Source organism: Balaenoptera ricei, chromosome 1, assembly GCF_028023285.1.
Source record: "Balaenoptera ricei isolate mBalRic1 chromosome 1, mBalRic1.hap2, whole genome shotgun sequence".
Taxonomy (NCBI): domain Eukaryota; kingdom Metazoa; phylum Chordata; class Mammalia; order Artiodactyla; family Balaenopteridae; genus Balaenoptera; species Balaenoptera ricei.
Window position 1 is genome coordinate 25,985,522 of NC_082639.1, and position 13,491 is coordinate 25,999,012.

General features: G+C 53.2%; 2 protein-coding genes across 8 annotated transcripts in view; one reads left to right on the forward strand and one right to left on the reverse strand.

Moving 5' to 3' along the window:
- Window positions 1-5,346, forward strand: part of NHSL3 (NHS like 3) — a 28,287-nt gene extending 22,941 nt beyond the window's left edge. For all 6 annotated transcript variants that reach the window (XM_059918177.1, XM_059918187.1, XM_059918198.1 and 3 more), the window contains exons 6-7: window positions 65-2,596; window positions 3,027-5,346. In XM_059918177.1, the coding sequence (XP_059774160.1) occupies window positions 65-2,596; window positions 3,027-3,049 (2,555 nt within the window). In that variant the 3' untranslated portion in view covers window positions 3,050-5,346. The remainder of the gene's footprint in view (window positions 1-64; window positions 2,597-3,026) is intronic.
- Window positions 5,347-5,622: 276 nt separating this feature from the next.
- YARS1 (tyrosyl-tRNA synthetase 1) overlaps window positions 5,623-13,491 on the reverse strand; it is a 28,807-nt gene continuing 20,938 nt past the window's right edge. For both annotated transcript variants that reach the window (XM_059918225.1, XM_059918235.1), the window contains 5 exons: window positions 10,803-10,938; window positions 9,930-10,027; window positions 8,874-9,067; window positions 8,192-8,333; window positions 5,623-6,484 (listed from right to left, as the gene is read on the reverse strand). In XM_059918225.1, coding sequence (XP_059774208.1) covers window positions 6,374-6,484; window positions 8,192-8,333; window positions 8,874-9,067; window positions 9,930-10,027; window positions 10,803-10,938 — 681 coding nt within the window. In that variant the 3' untranslated portion in view covers window positions 5,623-6,373. The remainder of the gene's footprint in view (window positions 6,485-8,191; window positions 8,334-8,873; window positions 9,068-9,929; window positions 10,028-10,802; window positions 10,939-13,491) is intronic.

Consider the following 13,491-nt stretch of genomic DNA (forward strand, 5'->3'; position numbering starts at 1 on the left):
GCTGTGGGCGGGCAGCCCCGGCCGCCCCCACTGCTGACTCCCACGCCCTCCTTGTCCATTCCAGGCCTGCGGAATGAACGTGAGGCACCAGGTACTCCTCGGCCTCCTGGTCCACGGGACGCTGTCCGCATCCCCACGGTGGACGGCCATCCGGCGGGCCCGGCCTCAGGGCCAGGGGCCAGGGTGTCCCTGCAGGCGCTGGAGGCGGAGGCCGAAGCCGGTGCCCAGGCAGAGGCCATGCTGCAGCGCCACATCGACCGCATTTACCGGGATGACACGCTCGTTGGCCGGTCCACGGGGGCCCGGCCCTTGCCACTGACCCGGCCCATGTCCCTAGCAGTGCCCGGACTGACCGGAGGGGCAGGGCCTCCAGAACCCCTGAGCCCGGCCATGTCCATCTCGCCCCAGGCCACCTACTTGTCGAAACTGATCCCGCACGCCGTGCTGCCGCCCACAGTGGATGTGGTGGCCTTGGGCCGCTGCAGCCTGCGCACGCTGAGCCGCTGCAGCCTGCTCTCAGCCAGCCCGGCCTCCATCCGCTCGCTGGGCCACTTCTCCTCGGTCTCCAGCCCGCGACCCCGCAGCCGCCACCCTTCCTCCTCCAGTGACACCTGGAGCCACTCTCAGTCCTCTGAGACCATTGTGTCTGACGGCTCCACCCTCTCCTCTAAGGGTGGCTCAGAGGGCCAGCCAGAGGGCTCTGTGGCCAACAGTAACGTGGCGCCCCCTCCCCTGGGGGGCAGCGGGCGGGGCTCTCCCAGCGGGGGCAGCACTGCCGAGGCCTCGGACACTGTCAGCATTCGGAGCGGTGGCCAGTTGTCCGGCCGGAGTGTGTCCCTACGTAAGCTGAAGCGGCCCCCGCCACCTCCCCGCCGGACCCACTCGCTCCATCAGCGCAGCTCAGCAGCACATGATGGGCCCCTGGGGCTACCTCCTAAGCCCGAGCGGAAGCAGCAGCAACAGCTGCCCCGGCCTCCCACCACTGGCGGGTCAGAAGGGATGGGGGCAGCACCCTGTCCATCCAGCTCAGCAGGCAGCTGGGTGCCTGGCTTGTCTCCAGGTGGCTCCCGGCGTCCCCCACGCTCCCCAGAACGGACACTCTCACCCTCCAGTGGATACTCGAGCCAAAGTGGTACCCCAACCCTGCCTCCCAAGGGTCTAACAGGGGCCCCTGCTTCCCCAGGCAAGGCCCAACCCCCTAAACCAGAGCGTGTCACTTCCCTTCGATCTCCCGGGGCCTCCGTCTCCTCCTCCCTCACGTCTCTATGTTCCTCCTCCTCTGATCCGGCACCCTCAGACCGCTCTGGTCCGCACGTGTCGACCGCCCTGGGTGACAGGTTTGTCATACCTCCTCACCCCAAGGTGCCTGCCCCCTTCTCCCCACCTCCCTCTAAGCCCAAGAGCCCAAACCAAGCTGCCCCTGCTCCAGCTGCCCCTGCTTTGGTCCCTGGGCCCATCTCTACCACTGCTGCCAGCCCTGAGTCCCCACCTACTCCCCAGACATCCCTAACCCCACCTCAGGCATCTCCCGGTGCCTCCAAAGACCAGTCACCCCCACCATCCCCACCCCCATCTTATCACCCACCCCCCCCACCCACTAAGAAGCCAGAGGTGGTTGAGGAGGCCCTGTCTGCTCCGGGGACTGCTGAGGAGGCCCTCCAAGATCCCAACTGGCCCCCACCCCCGCCTCCTGCACCGGAGGAGCAGGACCTGTCTATGGCCGACTTCCCTCCACCCGAGGAGGCCTTTTTCTCTGTGGCTGGCCCTGAGCCTGCAGACCCTTCACGCCCCCCGGAGCCCTCCTTAGCTACTGTCTCTTTCCAGAGCCAGCCCCGTGGTACCCCAGATCTTCCTCCAGCTCTGCCAGCCCCATCTGCTGCTGGTTCTGTCCCAGGGCTTCATGCCAAGGTCCCTCGGAGGGAACCGGGGGGCTGCAGCAAGGGTGGCGGCCTTCCCAGGGAGGATGCTGGTGCACCCCTGGTCACACCCTCACTCCTGCAGATGGTTCGGCTGCGCTCTGTAGGCACTCCCACAGTGGCTCCGACTCCAGCGTCAGGGCCGTCGGCCCCCCAGAAGCCACTGCGAAGGGCCCTGTCAGGGCGGGCCAGCCCAGCGCCTGCCTCCTCAGGGCTCCACGCTGCTGTTCAGCTCAAGGCCTCCAATCTGGCTGCCAGCGTGGGCCCTGTGAGTGACCAGCCCAATGGACCACCTGAGGCAGAGCCGCGGTCCCCTGCCTCTACGGCCAGCTTCATCTTCTCCAAGGGCACCAAGAAGCTGCAGCTGGAGCAGCCCGTGTCCCCTGAGACCCAGGCTGACCTCCAGCGGAACCTGATAGCTGAACTTCGGAGCATCTCAGAGCAACGGCCACCCCAGGCCCCAAAGAAGCCACCTAAGGCCCCCCCACCTGTGGCCCGCAAGCCTTCTGGGGGAGCCGCCCCCCCCACCTCCCCCAGCTTTCCTCGGGCTGAGCCCCTTCCTGCTCCTCCCACCAACGGGCTCCCCCATGCCGAGGACAGGACTAAGGAGGAGCTGGCAGAGAATGGAGATGTCCTGCAGCGGGTGGGTCCAGAGGAGAAGCTGGGCCTGCCTGGCACAGGTACGGTGGGCCGGGAGGGGTGGGGTGTGGGTCCCATCACTGGTCATGGGAAACAGGTATCAGAAGTCCTGCCATTAGGGATTTGCTCTTGGATTCTGGTCTCGGGGTGCCTGGGAAGGGTGACCTGTCACCTCTGATGAGCTGCACTGAAGGAGCATGGATTGTGGGGCTTTGGAGTCAGACCTACTGAAATTTGAAGTTTGAATTCCAACTTTGCCATTTTATCTACCCATCCTAGCCTCGGGTTCCTCACTGTAAAGTGTGAGGCAACGATACATTATAGTGGCAGAGGGAACGTTTGTAAAACGTCCAGCCCAGTGCTGCTGTCGTGGTCAGTAAAGTGAGGGGGTGAGGATGTGCCCTGGGCTCTCAGTGGTCAGAACCAAGCTCGGGGGTCCCTTGCTGAGTGTCCCTTCTTTTCTCTCCACAGACCCACAGAAAGAGCTGGTCTGACCACCAGGCACCTTGCTGGCACTGCTGACCCATCCCAGGAATACAATCTCAGGGACCTGAGCGGCTCCAAGGATGAGAGGATACGGCAGACACTTAACCTAATAGGGAGGACGCCTGCAGCCTTAACCTCCACGGCCTTCAGTAATTACGCAAGCCTGGTGTGGCTCCTGTCCTCCAAGTCATCCGGCTGTCATGGCTTTTCCTGAATGGATTCACCTCTGGCAGCTGCTGCTTCAGTCTTGGCCTTAGCCTCATCTTGAAGGAGGTAGCTGGTGGGAGTGGGTGTCTGTGCCCCCTGCTGGCCTCAAGGCCACAGAATTGGGAACAGAACACCTCACTTGAGGTTTCTTTTTTCCTTTTTTTTTTTTTTAATGTCCAAATCATGCACATGCTGTAGTCCAGAATCAAAGCACTTTTGAAAAGTGGCTGCATGTCCATCCTCCAGGGCCCGCGAAGCCACATTCCAGGGGCCTGTTTACATGGCAGCAGCATCAGTCCCCAGCAGCCAGCCCATGGCTGGGACTAATCTGTCCCCCTCCTCCGATCCAGTTTGCAAGTATCCTTAGTTCTTGGAGGTAGGCAAGTCGTTGTATTCCCACAGGCTTCTCCAGGCTGGAGGCAGGAGTGGGGCTGTGGAATTCCAAAGCACAAAAGGTGCAGCGGGGCTTAGCCCTCCTGTGCCTCAACTTACCACCAACCAGCCTCCTGCCTTCTAGTTCTGCCAGGTGCTCCATGCAGGGGACAGGAATTGGGAGACTGCCAGGGCCCAAACGGGCGGGGGAGAAAGAACCAGAGGGGAGGTCCACAGGCTCTCTCTGTCCTCAGAGAGTGGGAGAACAGAATAGAGAGTCACGTCATCGGGCACTTGGCCCTGTTTTACTTGATCAGGTTGGGGTGGGCGGGCACGACTCTTCAGAGGCAGGAGCCACAGGCCATGGCAAAGCTGGGTTCCTTTCAGCTCGACAGGAAGTACTGAGGACATGGATGGAGGGGTGGGTCTGGCAGGGAAGAGCCTATTTGGGCAGTGGGCCCAGACCCGGCCCTATGGATTTCATCCTCTGACCTTTACTCTGCTCCGAGCACGTCCTTTCTGCAGCTGTCTTTCAGCACAGGTGGTTCCACTGGGGGGAGCTGACGCTGAGTGACAGGATAGGAAGCCAAATGTGCATTCTATTACAGACTCTTCCCTAGTCAATGAGGGGGAACTCAGCGCTCCTAGGGGCGGGCTGGGTGGTTCCCCCCTAGACATCAGCCTCCGCTACTGATCTCTCCTCCAGGAATTTTACTGACCTTTCCATTTTCAACCTGTGCCACCTATCTCGGTAAGCTGGTTTCCTCACTGGCCCCAGTGGCTCCACGGGGGTGGCCCTAGTGCCTCCTTCCACTGCAGCATGGCTGTCACCAGGTCACTCTTTCTGTCTTGATCCTCTTTCCTCAACAGTGACTCAGGCTTGAGCCAGGCAAGGGACCTTGCTTTTAGCTGCTTCTCCTCCACCCAGGAGAGAGGTTGACCCCCTCCCAGAAAAAGAGCTGGGAACACAGGGGATGTGGTCTGAGATCCCAGGTTCCTATGGCCCTCTCTCACTATTCTCTTCTCTCTGTAGCTATAAACCAATGTTCTTCCCTGCCCTTTGGGTAATGGAGAGCTGCTGCTGGGTATGTGCTGTGCCTGCCCAGTGAGTTGGGGAAAGAGGACAGTCAGTAAGCACTCCTCTGCTCAGAGCTCCTGACTCAACCCCCCGGGAACCGGGAACCAGGAACCAGGAACAGGCCAAAGCTTCCATGACACCAGGCCCTGGCAGCAGCCTCGGAGCTGCTGGAGGTAGGAGGGAGCCCACCTTCTGTGTTTCTTTCCCTCCCCTCCCTATGTTACTGGAGCCCCTTATCTTCAGTTAGATTCCTCTGAGCTTGTTTCCCCACTGGGTGGGACAGAGTAGAAAGGAGAAGGGAGGATCTCCAAGAGGCAATCCTTTTGTCCTCTTGGGTAAATGAGCTTGACCTAGTGCACATGGAGAGACCAAAAGCCTCTGATTTTTAATTTCCATAAAAATGTTAGTGTGTGTGTGTGTGTGTGTGTGTATATATATATATATATACACATATATATACACACACACACACACACACATATATATATATATATATATATATATATATATATATTTCTTTAAGTTTCTGAGTCTTTGATATGTCTATACAATCTATTCCCTCTGCCCTGAAGCTGGAGTGATACACATGGAAAAAGCTCTGTGTGGGTTTCATTCGAAGATGTTAATTAATTAAATGATTCAAACTTGGCTGTGGCTGCTGCTTCTTAATGGGGTGGGTCAAGGTGGTGGTCTGGGCCCACATTTAGAAGGGACAACGTTCTGGACCGTAAAGTGAGCCTCTTCTTTTTAACACTGCTAAAGGGAACGTCAAGGTGTCTTGCCATCCAGCCTAGTCCACCCCCGCTCCCATTACAGGGTCAAAAGTCCAAGATACAAACAGCCCGAGGCTGGGTGAGGGGCCCAGAAGCTGCTACACACTGTGCTCTCCTTTCCTGAGATGGTGCAGCTCACAGACAGGTCCTGTCCAGACACCCTTGTTCAGACATTTTATTTGAATTTATGACAATGATGCTTAGCGGTCCTGATTGAGATGCCTTATGGAGAAGTACCACACCCTCCCTGAAGAAAGAACCAGGCTGTGCCATCCAACAACACGCAGCTGGTTTAGGGAGTGTCCCCCCAGCAGGATCAAAGGGCAATCCAGGAGTTCTGGGGCAGGCTCTGCCCCCAGCGACAAGCCTCAGGGTTGGCAGGCATTGGGGAAAGCTGCCAACCACTTGGTAGACCACCAGGTTCTCTGTTTTCCCTTCCCTTCCCTTTTCAAATCCCACAGTTTCCTGTTGGGGAGAGGCTGTAATTAGCCCAGTTCAGGCACCAGATCCCAGCCAGAGGCACAGCTGCTGGGATAACGCTAGGAAAACTGGAAACCAATATTTTTCCAGTTACAAGGATTATGGCATAAACTTTTTCTGAGTTATGTTATATTGAAACCAGATTTGTCAGGTCAGCTGCCAAGGGAAGAAGGTAGGGCTGCACTCCCTGCACTGCCCCGCGCTCATCACTACCCGGGAGGTCAGCCTCTCCCTGCAGCCAGACAGGGTGATCCTGGATCCTGGGGAGGCTGAGCTGCCCCTCACCAAGTCTTGCACCTAACACAGTCCCAAACTTCCTGCTTCAGTGTCCTGGGAGATGGGTAAGCAGATGATGGATGGAGCAAATTAAGGAGACAGCAGATGACTCAGGATGATGAGAAGGGAGGAAGACGCCAGGTTGGCTAGCTGATGTTCCCCCCTTTCAGTGATTTACAGGAGATGTACCCTAGCTTGGTCATGAAGTTGGTTTGCTTCCACTGTGCGATGCACTCCTCAGAAATTCTGAAGTCAGCCTGGACAAGAAAAACAACAACAAAAGTGATTATAGTGATGGTGGCAGGACTACAAGAAAACAAAGACTCTTATACTACTAGTAGTGTAAATTGATTCAACTTCTCTAAGAGGGCAGTTTGCGAAAAGCTTTCATTTCAAGGTATTCCTATCTTTTGCCTAAGGTAAGTTCATTTTAGGGATTTAGTTTAAGAAAATAATCATGAATAAATACAAAGAACTAGGTACCAGGACATCCATCGTAGCATTCTAAGAGTAAAAAACTGAGAACCACCTCAATGTCTAATCAGGTTTGGGGTAAATTATGATCATTATGATATAATACTATATATATGTATGTATGTATGTATGTATGTATGTATGTATGTGTGTGTGTGTGTATGGTTCTTCCCCCTCAATATTTAAGAAGATGGGGAAATCTTTGAGGCCTAAAGTTAAAATAAAAAAAAAAAAAAAAAAAGAAGAAAAGGGACTTCCCTGGTGGTCAAGTGGTAAAGAATCTCCCTTCCAATGCAGGGGATGCGGGTTCGATCTCTGGTCGGGGAACTAAGATCCCACATGCTGCGGGGCAACTAAGCCTGCGTGCCACAACTACTGAGCTCGCACGCCTCAACTAGAGAGCCCGCGTACCGCAAATGATAGAGCCCACGCGCTCTGGAGCCCGTGCCACAACTAGAGAAGAGAAAACCCGCAGGCCACAACTAGAGAGAAGCCCGCGCCGCAGCGAAGAGCCTGCACGCTGCAACGAGCAGATCCCACATGCCGCAAGGAAGACCCGACCCAAATAAATAAATAAATAAATATTTTAAAAAAGAGAACAATAAACATGGTATGACTCAAACTATAAGTATATTATCACTATGCATAGAGAAAGTCCAGAAGGAAATAATCACTAACGACATTTTTCAGCACCTCTAGGTAGCAGGACTATGGATGTTTTATTTTCTTCATTTTCCCCTACATTTTAGCCATTTCTACAATGAAAACCTATTTTATAGCTAGAAAAAAATAGTGGATTCAAAAAACTGGCCTGGAAAACTAGGAAAGGAGGGAGGGGACAAAGCCATTTGCCACTTGCAGGAGGATGGAGAGGTAGAAACCACTCTAAATGCCCTCCAGAAATACTGTCTAGTTGGGGAAACAAGGTGACTGACTAGAAAAAGTCACACGTGTAGTATTAGTTCCACAAGGAGAGTGAATCTCTGCTGCTTTATTCATTGATGTAGCCCAAGCACCTAGAACAGTGCCGGACACTGGTGCTGAATGAATGAATGAATGAATTCAGGGCAGGCCATGTGAGTCAATGCCCCTGAAGCAAAGAGAATGAGTGCTCTCAGATCAAGGTGGGCAGGAGGGACCCCGGGAGGGCTCTGATCCTGGCTCTATCATTTCCGGTGACCCTGTGTGGCCTTGGCAGGTATCCTGCCAGATAAATTGGGGATAATCTCCTATCACAGACTGAAGGTCAAATGAGGAAATGTCTCAAGTCCCTGACACAGTGCCTCAAACAGTCTGTCAGTGCTCAGTATCTGCGAGGGCCCACAGGCTCCTCAGGCACCTCATTTGACAGGTCTGGAATGAAGAAGGAAGAGAGGGGCTTAGATGCAGGAAGGCCCAGCTGGGAAAAGGGCAGGTGTGGATTCAGTGACAGAGCAATCTGGAGACAGTCCAGGCAGCCCTGGTATGAGGGAAAAAGTGCAGATTGTTACCTGCAGTTTCTCAAAGACTTTCTTCTTGGGCTTAAGCTCTTCATCTGGTTGGCCTTTCTCATAGCCCTTCACAAACACTCGCTCACCAGGAGCAGAGCCGGCAGGAGGGTCCAGAGGCTCAACCTTGCGGCTTGCCCCTTCTCTGGGAAGACACACAGGACAAGATAAGAGTGAGGCTATGGACTGTCTCCAGCTGCCATGGAGGCCAAAGCACTGGGGCCTTTTCCTAGGGGCCTAACGGGATTTAGGGAACCCTCAATGCCAGGGCCCTAGGAGTTCCTCACTGCTGTACTACGTCTCTGGATATCACCAGCACTGGGTTCCAGGGCTGAACTGAAATTCTATGTCAGGAGAGACTCCAAAATCTGGGCTTTTAGGGGAGGAAGTATATGACCTAACAGCCAGTGAACTGGGTTTGAATCCTGGTTTCACCTCTTACTAGTAGAGAGACCTGAGCATGCACACAGTTTAGAATCTTCAATTTCTGTTTTAATAAAGCTAACTTTAGGTAAAGTGCTTCATCCACGGCTCTTGTACAATAAATAATCCCTCCATGCACCATATTTTGCATAGTGTTCTCAGGGCCTCCACCTGGCATGTGGAAGGGCAGTATGTGGGCTAATCCCCCCTCTTCCGGGCCTCCCCAGGCCCTGCGCTCCCCACCCCACAAGTCCTCACTCACACAGAAGCACACAGGAGCATGCCTTGGGACTCGATTCCTCTCATCTTCTGGGGTTTCAGATTGCACAGCACCACCACCAGCCTGTCCTGCAGTTCCTCCCTGGGCGCAAACTGCACCAGGCCACTCACCACAGTCCGTGGTTCAGCTTCCCCCACATCAATCTTCTCCACATACAGGCTGTCTGCATCTGGGTGCTGCCGGCAAGATATCAGGCTCAGATAGCATCATAATGGAATAGATCATGGGGCCTGGTGAACCCTCTGACTCCAGAAAGGGGCATCCACTCCTTACTGAGGCCCTGGAGGAACCCTCTAGCGCTAACTCTCCAGGCCCCAGGCAGCAGACATGAGAAGGGGCCCCGAAGAGGCAGATTTGAGTAACATGAGCCTAATTACTTGTGTTAGAAGTGGAAGGAACCTCTAACAGAGATTAAAATGGCCTGGACTGCCTGGGTGGCCACCATTATGGCCATGTGTGCACCAGATCAATCCCAGTCCTGGGGGGACTGGAAGATGGGAGACAGCTGCTGGCTTCACCATCCGAAACAAGAGCATCAGCAGCTATTTCAAGGTAGTTTTGGTGGTTAGTCTAATATGGTGAAAAGCAAATCAATACTGGGAGAAAAAAATACCCAGACCACTGGTCCCAGGCCACCAGTTGCATAGCCATCTGCCTCTGGGAAAAAGGAAGTCCTCCCTTCACCATTTTCTGGGGTGGGGAGAGGGAAGGACAAAGTAGCTGATCCAAGATAAGGCCTGTGGCTAGTCCAGACAAGCTGGGAGAGACCAGGTGAGTCAATCAGACTGGATTTGATGGATAAACAAGCTCCTTCTGACTAACATCCCTCCGTATTCTGAGTTCCTGGCTGTGTTTGTTTGAATAAGGTCCAGAGATAGCAAAGGGAAAAGCCTGACGCCTGGAATTAGATGCCTGGGTTCTGACTCGCAGTATGACCTCAGGGATGTTACTTCCCATCCCAGGCCAGGTTTCCTCCAGATGGAAGCAGACAAACCTGACCCCTGTCTGCCTCTCCGGGACATGGTGGAAAATGAGTACCTTGTCCACACTAATGACTCTCCCCACACGGATATCCAGGCGGGATGGGATGACCTCCTCTGGTTCTGAATTCTTGGCTGGGCCTTTGGCAACTGGCTCTGGAGATGAGAAGAACCCAAGGCTCAGAACTCTCCTCCTTCCCATGACAGGTCAGCTGCTGATTCCCCCAGATGACACTAGCAGGACTTAGTACAGAATCCCCAGAATCTACCCACTGAATTATACCTTCTTTAAAACAGAGCCGGCAGCCTTTGAAAAGTGACATGCCAGATTTCATCTCTCTCTCCTTCAGGTATTGGGCTGGAGGGGAGGGGAGGGGCCAAGTGTAGCTTTGCCACCATTCGGGCATTCCGCATATATTCAGCCATTCCTCCTTTTCTGGCAGGGCCACACAAGACTCTCAATGTTAACATCTCAGCATCATGGATGCGTGGCTGGCCCACTAAGAACCAGTCAGGAGCACGTGGAAGGTAACTGGGCGAGAGATGAGCTTCCCTGCGATGCTGTGCAGACCCTGCCCGAGCAGCTGTGTTACCCTCATGGTCTAACCCAATTGGTCTCCTTAACTGAAGAGGCGGATTTTGTGAAAGGATCAAAGTACATGTCTCAAACCAGCACTCATAGCAGTGTTGGTACAGCAGGATGTAATCACTTCATAGTACCAACCATACCAAATTCAAGATGACTGGAGTTCCATTCCATCAGTCAACGGGGCATGACATTCCTGCACTTCAGACCACGCCCCCACCACCGGCTTCTTGGGCCTGAATTGAAGACAGACTCTTTTCTGAGGCCCACTGACAGGCTCTCTACCTGATGATGTCACCCCCCCCACCACCGCCCCTAGCCCGACCCCTCCCCAGCTGGCCTTACTCTGCTTCGAGGGATCTGGGTAGGCAGCGCTGGACAGTTTCTTTAGTGCAGGGGTATTAAACTTTTCCCGGATGGGATCCAGCAACTTGTTGAGGGCGACTTCAACAGAATTCTTTAGGTCTCCAGGGTGCACAACCTGCAAGTGTACAAGGCCAGGTGAGAAGGGGCACTGGAACAGGTGAACTGGGCATAGGATACCTGAATCTACTAAGAATAATGTGCATATAGGATGCAGGGTGCTTTCTGGGCAGAGTCTTATTTGAACCTCAGAACAAGCCTGTGAAGCTGGTAGAGCAGAGAAGGGGAAATAGGTTCAAAAGGTTATCTAATATGTCCAAGACCCAGGTCTTTTGACACTGAATTCCGTACTAACTTGAGGGTTTTTAGAGGCTGATGTTTTTAATTGACTTCTTCTAGTCCCTCCATTTATGCTCAGAGTAGTGGCGTAAAGCACGTGTTATTTACAGGTAGGGAAACATTCACATAGGGAACCTAGGAGCTACAGACAGCCTGAGGGGGAAGCTGAGTGAGCAAGAAGGAAAAACAGGGCTTTGGAGTTGGAGCCTGGGGTGAGAGTCACAGCTAGCTGGGTGACTCCCAACCAGGCACTTAACCCCTCTGAGCTTTGGATTCTTCACTTAAAAAGTGAAAATAACAATACCTTTACCTCCTAGAGTCAGAATAAGGATTAAATCACGTAACATGGGTAAAAATGGTGAGTAGTGCTAGTACATGGTAGGAGCTCAGTAATTCCATTTTTTCTTCTCGTGTCCTGTGACTACCACTTTTAGATCCCAAATCTGGCCCCAAAGGATCTTCTAAGATCTTCTGAGGGGAACGTCCCCTAGGTATGAATACATGTAATAAAACAATGCCTATGTTTTTGTTTCTGATGTTATTCCTTCGTTTCCTCGGGAATTTTTCAGTTCTTTTTTAAAATAATTTATTTATTTTTGGCTGCATTGGGTCTTCGTTGCTGCACGTGGGCTTTCTCTAGTTGCAGCGAGCGGGGGCTACTCTTCGTTGCAGTAGGCATGCTTCTCATTGCGGGGGCTTCTCTTGTTGTGGAGCGTGGGCTCTAGGTGTGAGGGCTTCAATAGTTGTGGCATGCAGGGTCAGTAGTTGTGGCGCATGGGTTTAGTTGCTCCGTGGCATGTGGGATCTTCCCGGACCAGGGCTTGAACCCGTGTCTCCTGCACTGGCGGGAGGATTCTTAACCACTGTGCCACCCAGAGAAGTCCCGAATGTTTCATTTTTAGTAGAAAAGCTTTAGACCTGCACTGTCCAATATGGTAGCCACAAGCCTCATGTGCACATTTAAATGTAAGTTAAAATTCAGTTCCTCAGTTTACTGGTCACATTGTGAGGTTCAACAGACGCATGTGGCCAGTGGCGACTGTGTTAGTACAGATGGAACATGTCCACCATCACAGAAAGTGCTGCTGGTTACGCTGTCAAGCTCTGTCTTCAGAAGCGTTTCTTCTATTCCGTCTCATCAGTCCCACAAAGGACTGTTCACAGGGTTGAGGAGTGGGGTGTGGCTTCTGTGGCCTGCCTCAGATGGCAGACAGAAGGGTTTCAGAGCAATAGCTGCCAAATGTCCAAAAAATGGGCCTTAAGGGCCCTCAGACTTCAGAGGTCATTGAGTCTTTTCTTCCATTTGATGCTCAAACCCTCACACAACCTTGCCTCCAGTGGTCCTCTGGCCTCTGCCTGAACACCTCAGTGATGGGGAATGCAAGGTCAGGCCAGGCAGCCCTGCCCATCACCACACCGTTGAGGCCACTAGAAAGTTCTTCAAGCCTAAACAAGCCTCCCTGTGGTCCCCACCCGCAGCCCCAGTTCAGCCGTCTGGTGCCACAAGAAGGAACCTCAACCCTCGCCCAGGAGAGCCTTTCCTGTGTTCAAGGATGGGTGAACACATACTTGCTTCCCAGCTCAACACGCCCAGTTCTTTCAGCTGTGCTTTGTGACACAGTTTGCAGTCTGTTCCCTATCATGGCATCCTTCCTCTCCCCACCAACACACCCCAGATTGTCAAATAAACCTCACACAATTGAAGTCCAGGGCTGAATGCACAATCCCAAAGGTACTCAGAACAATGTAGAACTGAATGGACGATCAACTCCCTGGTTCCAGACTCTACATTTCAGATGACTGAGGCCAAGACCTCATGAACATTTCTGACAGCCCTGTCACATTGACGATTCAGCCCAAATTCAGTCAGTCAAGACCCCGCCTTTCATTCCCCATACACACTGTCATCACTCCTTCCCTTCATGATCTGGCCCTGCCTCCCTCTCCCACAGTGCCCCCCATCACCTTGTAGACTCTAGTCAGACGAAAGCACTTGTGATTCCTTAGATACCACGCTGTTTTCATCTTACCACATCTGTGCACAATACATTCCCTCACAGGTTTCCTCATGAACTCCTAATCCTCAAGTGAAACCGTGTTTGGATGTTGTCCCCTCCACAAAGCTTTCCCAGCCAGCCAGGTAATCACTTCCTCCTGTTCTATTTCTGGACCATGTATGCTTGGTACAGTAACCAGTAAATGATTATTTATTCACATGTCTGCCTCTCCTATGGACTATGAGCTTCATGAGGGTTTATCCTCTTTGTAATGCCAGCCCCTAGCATGGTGCCAAACACATGCGCACCTAGTGAGTCTTTTGTTAAATTGTTTG